The sequence below is a fragment of the Dipodomys merriami genome, unplaced genomic scaffold (assembly GCF_024711535.1).
Source record: "Dipodomys merriami isolate MVZ:Mamm:240054 unplaced genomic scaffold, mDipMer1.0.p SCAF_8, whole genome shotgun sequence".
In the NCBI taxonomy this organism is placed as follows: Eukaryota; Metazoa; Chordata; class Mammalia; order Rodentia; family Heteromyidae; genus Dipodomys; species Dipodomys merriami.
In genome coordinates, this window is record NW_027206401.1 from 38,319,331 (window position 1) to 38,331,708 (window position 12,378).

Consider the following 12,378-nt stretch of genomic DNA (forward strand, 5'->3'; position numbering starts at 1 on the left):
CATGCATGCAAGGCAAGTGCTCTACCTGCCCATATTTTTTTCATTATTGAGTAGAGGCGTGTGTGTGTGTGTGTGTGTGTGTGTGTGTGTGTGTGTGTGTGTGTGTGTGTGTGTGTGTGTGTGTGTGTGTGTGTGTGTGTGTGTGTGTGTGTACATTAACTCAGATTTACTATTTGCACTGTATCTTTACTGATGTCTTTATTTACTTTTGCAAAAGTTTGAAGTTATTGTGCTTTGATGTATCAGTAATTAAAATCTCTGAACTGTGTGATGTGACCTGGCACATTTTTTATATAGTCACCAGCTATTATTTGCTGGAACATCTTATCTGTTAGGAATTTTGGTGGTCATTGCTTTTTAAATTTTTAACCATGGTAATTTTCTTTCCCTTGTACAGGTCTAATTGTTGCATTTCATTAAACTTCCCATTTCTGGATAGATAAATACCCTTTTTTTCTATTTCAGATATCTCATTGTGTGGATCACTGATTGAGTAATAGATGGCTTTACCTCGGCTCACAGGAGCCTTGCGCTCCTTTTCAAATGTCACCAAGCAAGATAATTATAATGAAGAAGTGGTTGACTTAAAGGTAATTTTTTTTAAGATGAAAGCTGTTATTAGCATAGACTTTGAACAAATATTTGACATTCTTTTTTTCAGCTCTATGTGCTTAACATGGAAATTTTTTTTTAAATCACATTTCTGTCTGGTAAGACCAAGAATGGAAAATTACTGATAGTTCCGGTGAGAATACTTGTGTTAAGCACCTGTCACTGTGTTTTCAGTGGGAGTATCAAACTATGATATTGAGTCCTTTTTTAATTTTTTTCTTGTTAATGTCCTTGCAACAATTAATTTTGTAATTGAATCCCATACCTTACTTTTGAATCATCTGAGTAAGTTCTTAGGACTCTGGAAAAATATTTTCAAGTGAACAAAAATAATGTCTACACATTAAGGGAAATATGAACATTAATCTGCAATTCAGTAATTGGCCTGGTAATTGATGTTTTCTTTATAATTGGTAAAAGAAGTATTTCAGACTAAGTCTTTTCTTACTATACTTTCAGAAGTAAATACCAATAAAAAACAAATTATTTCATGGATTGCAAGCCTTTTTAACTTCTATAGTAAAGACCAACTCTTACTTTAATGATAACTATGATATGGACAGGTTTCTTTTATGTGAATTAATTTTAAAATAAAAAAATTAAGTTTACTCTTGCTGTAAGTAGAGTTAGACTCAACCAAGGCAGAAATGCTTACACTTTGGGACATCATTTTTGTGTTATGGAAGGAACATAAATTTCTTTCCTTTGAAGATTCAATGGCTCCGTTTTCTGGCTACAATTAGGTTACATGGTTTGACCAAGAAGTTTTTAAATTTTCTTATTGTTATTATAAAGGTGATGTACAGAGGGGTTACAGTTGCATAAGTTGGGTAAAGAGTACTTTTTTTTTTTGGCAGTATCACCACTTCCCTTTCTCTCTTCCAGTTTTTTTCTCCTGTCCCCATCTACAAGTTGTATAGTTCATTTTCAACATAGTGTCTAGTGAGTACTATTGCTGCATTAGTTCACCCTCTCTGCCTTTATTTCTGTACCTGCTTACCCTTCCAAAGACAGATAAATGAACAAACAAGACAAAAATAAAAGAAAAACAGCAATAAAGAAAAAAGCTTTTGTTTCCATTTCCCAGAGTTTATTTTTATTAAAACTAGTTTATATTATCATATGCACATAGATATTGTGCTTTTGTGTTCCTTTCCTAAGAATATACTCCTTTTGTCTTACTGAGTGCCTAGTGGCCTGTATAATTTATCCTATCCCAATATATTTTAGATCTATCTTCTGCATATGAAAGAAAACATGTGCCATTTGTGTCTCTGAGCTTGGCTTACGTTACTTACCATGATTTCTTAGTCCATCCATTTTCCTGCAAATGACATAATGGTTTGTCTAATGCCTGTGTTAAAGTTGAGTGTATATATAAGTACCACATTTTTTTTTGATCTACCCATTTATTGTAGGGCATCTGAGCAATAATTTTTGAATGAAATTTGCTTGTATTAAGCTTTATAAAATAAGTTACATATAGTTACAAATTTAATTAATGTTATACACAATGCCTTTTAACAAATAATATGACACGAAATTGTTACATATACACTATAGTCTAAGCTATAGTAAAGACAAGGAGTTAGAAAAGAAGAATGTAGAATATTAACAATTGTTATTGTCTGTGTATTTGGGCTTTTTACATTGGTTTGCTTTGAAATGGTTTCATACTGATTTTACATTATAATAAAAACAGTAAACAAGAAGCTTTTATTAAGTACCTTTTAGACAAATGAGATTCTATGGAATGACATTTAAATAAAGGTCTTGAGAATAATTGTTTTGGATATGGATAGATAACAACTTTGAGTTCTGGTGGACAGTACCAATGTTTTGTAAAGTATATTCAGTATTTTATGGATTGGAGAAAAACTTTAACCAGTATTCTTGTGTATTATCTGTTTCAGTTGAAGCGATCCAAACTTCAAGAACAAGTTTTAGATTTGGGCCCAACATGGAACAGTATAGTGAAATTTTTGAATGAAAAACTGGAAAAGAGTCAAATGCAAAACATAAATCAAGATTTAAGAGATATATTACAAGCTGCAAAACAAATAGGTATAGTTCTTTTTAAAATAATATATTCCTTATAAACTATTTACTATACAGTGAAAGGCGCAGGTTTCTTGGTAAGCATGAATAATTATGAAAGAGATTTTTGTCTTTCAATGAGCTTAGGTCTAAGTGATAGGGAGAATAGTAAATGACCAGTTATAATACAGTCATATGTGAAGGATTTATAGGAATTTAGGTATGAAAACCACTGTCTTGGTTGAAATAAGGATTAGGCAAATCATAAACTTAATATAGCTTCAAGGAACTTTTTTTTTTTTTGGGGGGGGGGTTCCGGTCATGGGGCCTGAACTCTGGGCCTGGGCGCTGTTCCTCAGCTCTTCAGCTCAAGTCTAGCGCTCTACCACTTGAACCACAGCGCCACCTCCAGCTTTTTTCTTTTTTCTTATGTGGTGCTGAGGAATCCTCAGGCATGCAAGGCAAGCACTCTACCACAGAGCCATCTTCCCAGCCCAACTTCAAGGAACTTTTAAAGCCATGTAGTTCTTAGTTGACAAAATGGCTCACCTAGCAACTATGGGGTCCTTGTTTCAGTTTAACCCAATACTGCTGAAAAACAAAAGAACCCTAACCCTTCAATTCTGTCTCAATCTCTCATTGTCTGTTTGTCCATGATTGTCTAGTGTAGTGAATTGTGCTTTTACTGTTTCCATTTCCACTATATACTAATATTCTCATTAATTGATGATATTTAAAGGAAATTATAATTTGAATTTGTGGTCTATACTTAATGCAGGTTTCTTTTCTGAATAGAAACAGTTAAAGGAAACAGATGATTTCTCTAGTAAAATATCAGAGTTTGTACATAAAAATTTATAATATTGCCAAGTGCTGGTGGTTCATGCCTCTAGTCCTAGCTACTCAGGGGGCTGAGATCTGAGGATTGTTGTTCAGAACCAGCAGGGATAGTAAAGTATGTGAGACTCTTATCTCTAATAAACTACCAAAAAGCCTGAAGTGGAGCTGTGGCTTAAGTAGTAGACTGCTAGCCTTGAGCAAAAGCAGCTCAGAGACAGCACCTAGCCCCTGAGTTCAAGCCCCAGGACTGGCAAAAATAAAAATAAAAATAAAATTATCATATTATTTCACCACTGCACTGCTATAGTTTAAGAAGTTTCAAATTTAGTAGGTTTGTGCTTCTTGGAATCTATTCTCATCTTTCTCTGAAAACATCTTTACATCCAGTTCTGCTTTAGACATGAGTTTTACTTCCTCATACTCACTAGCCTTTTGTCTGTTTAGGAGACTTTGGCACATATTGCTGCTTATACTGTAGATGTTTTGTCCTAATCTTAATGCAGATCCTTTCTGGATCTAGATAGTTCTGTCAGCTATGTACAAATTAGGTTTAGTGTGAGTAATTAAATTGACTTTAACAATGTCACCTTAGGTAGGTCATATTGACCTCAGGGTTTGAAGATTTAAATTAGTTTTTTTCTGCTGTAGGATTATTCTCTGAAATCTATATCACAAACTTTTTTTTTTTTAAATTTCAGAACATTGGATATGAGTAGTTATTGCCTTAAAGAAACTAGGAACTAATAATTTATCTCTCTTCTTTAATCTGAATTTCTTTCTTAAACCTTTATGATAGCAGCTTTCTTTTTGTTTTATAAATATGGCTAAGATGGTATTAACTGTTTCTTTATAAGAGCTATATAAATCTATGTAACTATATTATCATCAAGGTTTGTGATATAAATTGAAAAAATAAAATAAATATTTGAACCTTCCTTCAGCTCCAAATATGCAAAATAGATTATTTTTACCATAATAACTATATCATCAAATTAGATCATCAAATTTGTTTTTAAAATTTGGTTTAAAATAAGTTTTAGCTGATGTCTCAAGTTGGTTTTAGGAAGAAGTTAGAGTTGTTAGGTAGTTTCTATACTTATTTGTAGAATAATTGCTGATAATGGTTTATTTACTTAAAATAGGTTTTGAGGGATTTGGGTAAAGATTTTCCTGTCTTAAATTATCATTCTTAGCATGTTTTAAATGTTCGATTTAACTTTAAAATGTTTGTCGTAGTGCTTTTTTTAAATTTCAAAATGGTAAGTTGAACTATAATTCAGGTGAGCTTATATTGTTTCTTTTGTCTTTAAATAGTTGGAATGGAAAATGGAAGAGAAGCCATTGAGAGTGGGGCTGCATTTCTCTTTATGACCTTTCACTTGAAGGACTCTGTTGGTCACATGGAGACAAAGGCTATCAAACAGATGTTTGGTCCCTTTCCATCATCATCTGCCACTGCAGCTTGTAATGCCACTAACCGAATTGTTTCTCATTTTAGTCAAGATGATGTTACTGCTCTTATCCAGATGACAGAAAAGGGATGTAGCAATAGAGTATTTTTTGGTAAAAATTTAGCATTTTCATTTGATATGCATGATCTGGACCACTTTGATGAACTGCCAGTAAATGGTGAAGCCCAGAAAACTATAAGCCTAGATTATAAGAAGTTTCTGAATGAACATTTTCAGGAGCATGGCACCCCGGAACTCAAGCCTGTGGAAAAAACAAATGGTTCCTTCTTGTGGTGTGAAGTTGAGAAATATTTAAATGCAACTTTGAAGGAAATGACTGAAGCACCAAGAATAGAAGATCTTTGCTGTACCTTATATGATATGCTTGCTTCTATTAAAAGTGGTGATGAACTTCAGGATGAGGTATAGTTCAAGTTATTGACACTTTATATAAATGTCAAATGAAATAGCTTTTTAAAAAGGTCAACTTGTTTTTGTGGGCCTAGGAATCAAAGGGTTTCCAACAGGTGAAACATACCTTCTACAATCTAGCTACAGACCCAGCTCAAAATAGTTTCTTTAAATATAGTTAGTGAAGAAAGTACTCTTATGCTAGTTCTAGTACTCAGTTTTGGAAGCAAATGGTTTTACATACTAGGTGTGTAGATAGTTAAAGTGGGTAGTAATAGAGGAAAGCTGTAAATGTGGTAAGTAGTACAAGAGTCACAGGGTCTACATGTTTCACTGTGCTGGGACAGTCTTGTTTAAACCTGTTCTTCCATTTGGCTCATTACTACATTTGTCTTCAAAAATGCAAAGATTTGAATGATAACTTACATAGTCACGCTACTAATAATCAACAGTTTATAACATTTTTATCCTAAGAGTTAAATGTTAAAGTTATAAACTTTGAAATATTAGAAATTTTATACGTTTATTAATTACAAAAACCTAGGAAATTTGTTGGGTAATTTATTTGAAACAATAATTACTGAATTAGACTGATCTAAAAATACACTATTTGATACTTTATTTGTTTATTCATTTAGTTAGTTCAAGACCGCAACTTGAACTTGGTACCTGACACTTTTTCTAATTGACTATCCCTCTACCAACTGAACCATGCCTCCATTCCCAATCTGATACTTTACATCACTTGTTTAATAAACAGTTGTTGTCCTTAAAACTTTTTTTGTTTCTGTTTTTGGTCACATGAAGGAAAACATTTTAATTGTTTATTCGTTTATTTGTTTGTGCCAATTCTGGAGCTTGAGCTCAGAGCATGGGTACTGTCCCTGAGTTTTTATGTTCAAGAATAGAAGAGCGCTCTACTCTTTTTTACTCCTTTACTTTCAGTTTTATTGGTAATTAATGGAGGTAAAAGTCACAGACTTTCCTGCCTACCCTGGCTTTGAACCATGATCCCTGCCTCCTCAGTAGGTAGGATTATAGGTATGAGCCATTGACACTAAGTCTTCAATTTCTTTTTTATGTCTCCATTGCAGTATGTTATTCAATTACTCTTGACATCATAGGAAAAGTTTACCTTGAGGTTTTAATTTTGCTTTAATGCTGATATTTATTTTCCAAATTTAATGTCAGTCCACTTTAATACTGAACAAATTGAGTAACATATTTTGTTGAAGGATTAAGATTGAAATTGTTGTACAAAGGAACTAGGCTTTAGCATCTTCCCTTCCTATTCATTGCTTCTGAGACCTTTTAGCTCACTGAATTTCTCAGAAACCAAGTGAGAGCTATCTCAGAGGGATACTAATACCAAAGTAAAGAATTGGTAGGAGTATGAAATATAATGGTAAGTAGCATATAGTAAATACTCTTTTGGTAGATGTAATTATTTTGTTGTTGTTAATAGTATTGAGATTAATAATTTTATGTCATATGGACTCAGGAATAGTTAACTTTATTTTGTATCATGTTGGATGTTTTATATTTGGTTTAGTTTATATAAGTTTTGTTCTACATTATTAAAAATTTTCTCTTAACATTGTGAAAATAATATTTTAAAAATTGTGATTCATGGGAAGATGGCTCAGTGGTAGAGTGCTTGCCTTGCATGCCTGAGGCCCTGGGTTTGATTCCTCAGCACCACATAAGCAAAAAGAAAAAAGCAGGAAGTGGCGCTGTGGCTCAAGTGGTAGAGCGCTAGCCTTGAGCTGAAGAGCTGAGGGACAGCGCCCAGGCCCAGAGTTCAGGCCCCACGCCCGGACCACCCCCAAAAAAATTGTGATGCATAAGATGATTTTCATGATGTTTTGCTTTTTATCATTGAGTACATCAAAAGTAGATTATTATGATTGTAGTACATTGAAACATAAACATTGATCATGATATTTTAGTTTTTGAATGAACCATAAAACTTTTTTTTACTTCTGGATAGAGTGAAGTTTATATTTCATAATTCTCCACCACAAGTTTAAGATATGTAATTGAGTCTTGTTGAAGGGAGAGTATTTTTCATTTCCAAGACTTTCCATAGCTGAGTTCAGAGAGACCAAATTGAACTTGTTCATGTATCTGTTCACTGTATGCTTATTCTGTTCTTACTGTGCTACAATAAGTGCTAGTTAAGTATACGTAAAAGAATGAATAAAATAGCAACTTTGCATTTAGGGACTAATAGTTAAATAGAAGATACATGAATAAATAATTGTACTCAAATATCATAGATATTATACTGTATATTAATGGGAGTATAAAAGGAAAAGTTATAGACTATAAAGGAATTGGTATGGAAGGGAAAATATTCATAGAGAAGCTTTAAACTTGAGCCATGTCTTAAGATTTGACTACTCAGCTGGACCAGCAAAATAGGGAACATATTTTAAGTTTGAGTGAGAAAATACTGTGTTAATATATAGGATGCAAAGGGAGACAAGGATGTGCATTAAAGTAAGAGCCAAATAAAGCAAGGCTTTGTATACCTTGTTAAAGTGTTTTATAAGCTGCTCTGGTCTAGTTCAGTGGATTTTGCAACTAGAGTTTATTGGGTAGTTCAGTGTGAAAGGGGAGTATTTCACATTCTGCCAGTGACTTCAGTGGTAGAGTTTTAGTGATTCCCTCAATCTTTGGCTTTCCTATCTATAACTGTTCCCTTTGTAATGTAAGTTTTTCCTCCTTATACTCTAGGTCCATTTCTATAATCCTATGATTGTAGTTATTTTGTATGTAATTTTGAAGTGATGCTTCATAGGAAAAATATTTTTTCAATATAATTGTGCTTGACCAGTGTACTTTTTCTTTTATTGTGTGCTGTACCTTAAATGTTATCTATTTACCATTTTAAAGCATACATTAGTTGTGCAAAATAGTTTCACAGATATACATGGTGTACTTTGATCGTATTCACCCCCTTTATTACTTTTCCTTTCCTATCCTTCTTTTCTCATCTTTGGTCTCAGGACTTGAATTTAGGGCCTCAAATTCTTGCTTGGCTTTATTGCTTATACCATACTTGGTACCACCTGAGCCACAAATCTACTTCCCCTTTTACGTTCATGTTCCCCACATTCTCTTAAATTCTGCATAGGAGAGATATTTATCTTTGTGAATCTGGCTCATTTCTCCATCTAGTTTCATCAGTTTTCCTGAAATTGATGTATCATTCTTCCTAATGGCTGAACACAATTCCATTCTTCATATATGCTATCCTTTGATGGATACTTGGCCTAACTCCATAACATGGTTATTATAAATAGTGCAGCAAAAAAACATAAGCATATTCTGGACCTCTGTAGAAGGCTCTCTCTGATTTTTTTTTTTTGGTGGAGATTTACCTAATAAAACTTGGCTGTAGTGGTTATATGCCTGTCATCCCAGTTTAAAAGTCAAAATAAATAGGTGATTACAGTCTATACTGACCTGGTAAAAAAAAAAACAACAACTGTTTTTCAAATAGCTCTTGCTTTTTACCAGGTCAGTATAGATTGTAGTAGAACTAGTGATAGAACACCTCCCTAGCCAAATGCATGGCCTTGAGTTCAAATGTCAGTACCACAGAAATAAAAAGAACCATGAGAACATGATACTTTATTGAGCCACAATAGCACATACCAGTAATCCCAGCATTTAGTAGATTGAGGCAGGTAAATTGGCCAATTTGAGGGTAGATGGCCTACATTAGCAAGACTTCTCTCAAAAATACCAGACAAAAGCTTACTTACCCCTTTACATTTCTTCCAGTAGTGTATAAGACTGTATTTATACTTATAGCTGACAATTCTGTGTGTTATACATAGCGATCTTTGCTTTTATAGGAACATCATTTCTTGCTCTTAACATTTTTGTTACTACTGAGGTTAAAGGTTCTTTTATGTATTTGTAGATCATTTATTGTTTTCTTGTGAACCTATCTAGTTATCATTTGATGAAATGGTATTACTTTTCTATTTATAAGAAGATTTATATTAAGAAAAATATTCTATATTCTTTGCATATATTTCAAATCCACAAGAAGGCATTCTATTCATCTTTCCATTTAAGAATAATGCTTTTGTATTAACACAAAGGCAATGTCTAATGTATGGCTTAATCTCCATTCCTTCCTGAACATTGTTTTTCTTAGTCTAATTGATTTAGGTGAAATCTTACTAATTGGATCAGATTTTTTCTTGTTTCTCATTTGCAGGTTTGTATCTGAATATATCCATTTTAGATGGTTAAATTCTTATTCCTTTTGTTTTGTACTTTGTGTTATTCCTTCCTACATTTTCATGAAGAAAACTCATGAATCTTCTACTTTTAGCTTAATACAGTTTGTAGGAAGGGTTAAAATACTGAAATTTGGGGCTGGAGATATGGCTTAATTGGTATACTTTCTGCTTCACAAGTTGAAGGCTCTTGAGGCCTTTAATTCAAACCTGTAGAGGAAAAAAAAGAAATTTCAACAGCTATAATAATAATCTTAATATTTCTATTAGGAAAATACCTGTTGTAATATTATTTACCTTAATTGTATATGGCTTTCTCTGTTTCCTTCATAGTTCATATTGTCAGATTTATGGGCTAGAAACAATTTGATACAATAAATAAACATAAATACTATTAATAAATACTAATGGGCTGGGAAGGTGGCTCAGTGGTAGAGCGCTTGCCTTGCATGCATGAGGCCCTGCACCACATAAGCAGAAAAAAAAAAGCTGGAAGTGGTGCTGTAGCTCAAGTGGTAGAGCGCTAGCCTTGAGCTGAAGAGCTGAGGGACAGCACCCAGGCCCAGAGTTCAGGCCCACGACTGGACCCCCGCCACCCCCCAAAAATACTAATAATTCAGATAGGAAGGTCTACATGTAGCAGGTCTGCATTATACAGATAGCAGCTTTAGCTGTAAAAAAAAAAAACAAGTCATTGTCAGTCTAGGAGCTATAAAATCAAGTGGCTAAGGTCATAGAGTCATGAGCTCTACCCCCACCACTTTATAAACATTTGACCAGGTCACTTGTTTGAGCCTTAGTTTTCTTGCTCATTATGCGTAGAAAGTAATAAATAGTTCTTACAATATATCCTGGCAATAAAGATAAGAAACACTTAAAATACTGCTTAGGAGACAATAAATGCTCCCTATGTATGGGCAATTATTAGTCTTAATGTAGCTCACAGACAATGTAATTTTATTATCAAAAATGGAGTCACACATAGGTGATGATTTTATTTTTTTTGTGTGCTCTTCAGACTTTACTGTGCTTTCTCATTTTAAGGAGGCAACACTTCAGCTATAGTTATGTAAACGAAAGTTAATTGGTTGGTGAAGGACACAGAATGTCTTTGGTAAAGATGTGGGAAAAATTGTGATTGGCTTATCCTATTAAAGAGACAGCTATGCTGGCATAGGGAGATGAGTTTAAGATGAAGAGATTTACGGAAAAGGGTTCTTCTTTTTCTGCTTGGGCTGGTTTACCAATCTCAGCCTCTTGAGGATTACAGACATGCAGTGGGGCTTACTTTAAAGATGGTTGTCAACTCCCAAGCTTTTGAGGTTTTATATTATCTTTCTACAGATATGGAGGAAAGTATCAACATACTAAGTTCACATTGAGAGCTAGATATACTAGCCATCTTCGATTTGTGATAATAGCAGATTCTAAACTATTTTGCTCTGAATTGTATTGGCTACTCAGAATAGTCAATTTGTTGGATTTTAAATCTTTTCTCCCTTTTTGGCACCCTTTCCTCTTCCTTTCCTCCCTCCTTCTTTCCCTCCCTCCCTCTCTCTTCCCTTCCTCACTTGCTCCCTCTCTCCTTTCCTCCTCTCTCTCTCTTCCTTCCCTTTTTCCTTTCTTTATTCATTCAGTCTGCTGTGTACAAAGAATGAACACAAATTTTAGGGAAATAAAGCTAATCTAACAAAGTTTCATCAATCTATTTTCATAGTATGCTCGCTTAAGTCTCGTTTAGAAATTTTATTATACACACATACAAATAAATATACCATATACACCAAATTTGTTTAAAGAGAGAAAGGACCAGACAATTGTACTTGATGTAATGAATGTTGTTGAGACTATTTTGGAGGAACACATAATTTATCTGGAATTGGAGAGCTACCTGGCATATATTAATAAATGATAGAAATAAGAAATATTTTGTCAATGAAATGATAAAATTCTGTTCATAGGAATTGAGTGACTTGAAAGCATTTTAGGTAATTTGTCAGTTTGTATACATAAATAAGATATAATTACTAGATTTAAAAATTGCTGTATGAATTTACTTAACTATTGTTTAGTTCTTGTTTTCTGAGGCAGTTACAGTTAGCATATCTTCTAAGAATCAGGGAAGTGATCAATTTGCCATTTATATAAAAATATAAACTAAGCCTTTAAAAATGCTCTCATTCCTAGCTTGGATCGCTACTTGGTACATATCTAATTAGTCATATTATATGCGAATAAACCATGTTCCCATTCCAACTTGTCTTAATTAAGTGGTATGTGACCTTGGTTTCAGTTTTGTTAAATTGTTAGAGTAAGTATCTGTAAATAAGGAACATTAGTCATTATGAAGATATAATTTATCTAATTCTCTGCAAGCAAAAATAATTGCATAGTACATTTTTTTTCTTAAAGATAAACATTGACTTAGTTTTCACAGTCATTTTCTTATTTATGATTTTATAATGTTTGACTATATAATAATTTTCAGTGCCACAATCCAAGCTAAAATAATGTACAAAGTTTTAGAGTATATTTTCTGTCTTTTGTAATTGTTCAGTATTCAATTCCGTATGAACCATCAGTCCAGAGATTTTTCAGAGTTCCTTGGGCTTTATCATTTCTTAGTGTTTTGTATGTACATTATATATATCACATACAAATCTAAAATTACTTCATATTTCAAAGAAAGATTTCCTAAGTCGGATAGTTTTCATTTGCATGTTGCATATAATATCATGTATAATATATGCTGTTTTTAGTGGGTAGAA

General features: G+C 33.2%; 1 protein-coding gene across 1 annotated transcript in view; it reads left to right on the forward strand.

The window, feature by feature from the left end:
• Positions 1-12,378, forward strand: part of Ascc3 (activating signal cointegrator 1 complex subunit 3) — a 232,900-nt gene that overhangs the window by 7,396 nt on the left and 213,126 nt on the right. Inside the window, exons 2-4 of the mRNA XM_070010685.1 lie at positions 466-590; positions 2,526-2,676; positions 4,804-5,363. Coding sequence (XP_069866786.1) covers positions 501-590; positions 2,526-2,676; positions 4,804-5,363 — 801 coding nt within the window. The 5' untranslated portion in view covers positions 466-500. The remainder of the gene's footprint in view (positions 1-465; positions 591-2,525; positions 2,677-4,803; positions 5,364-12,378) is intronic.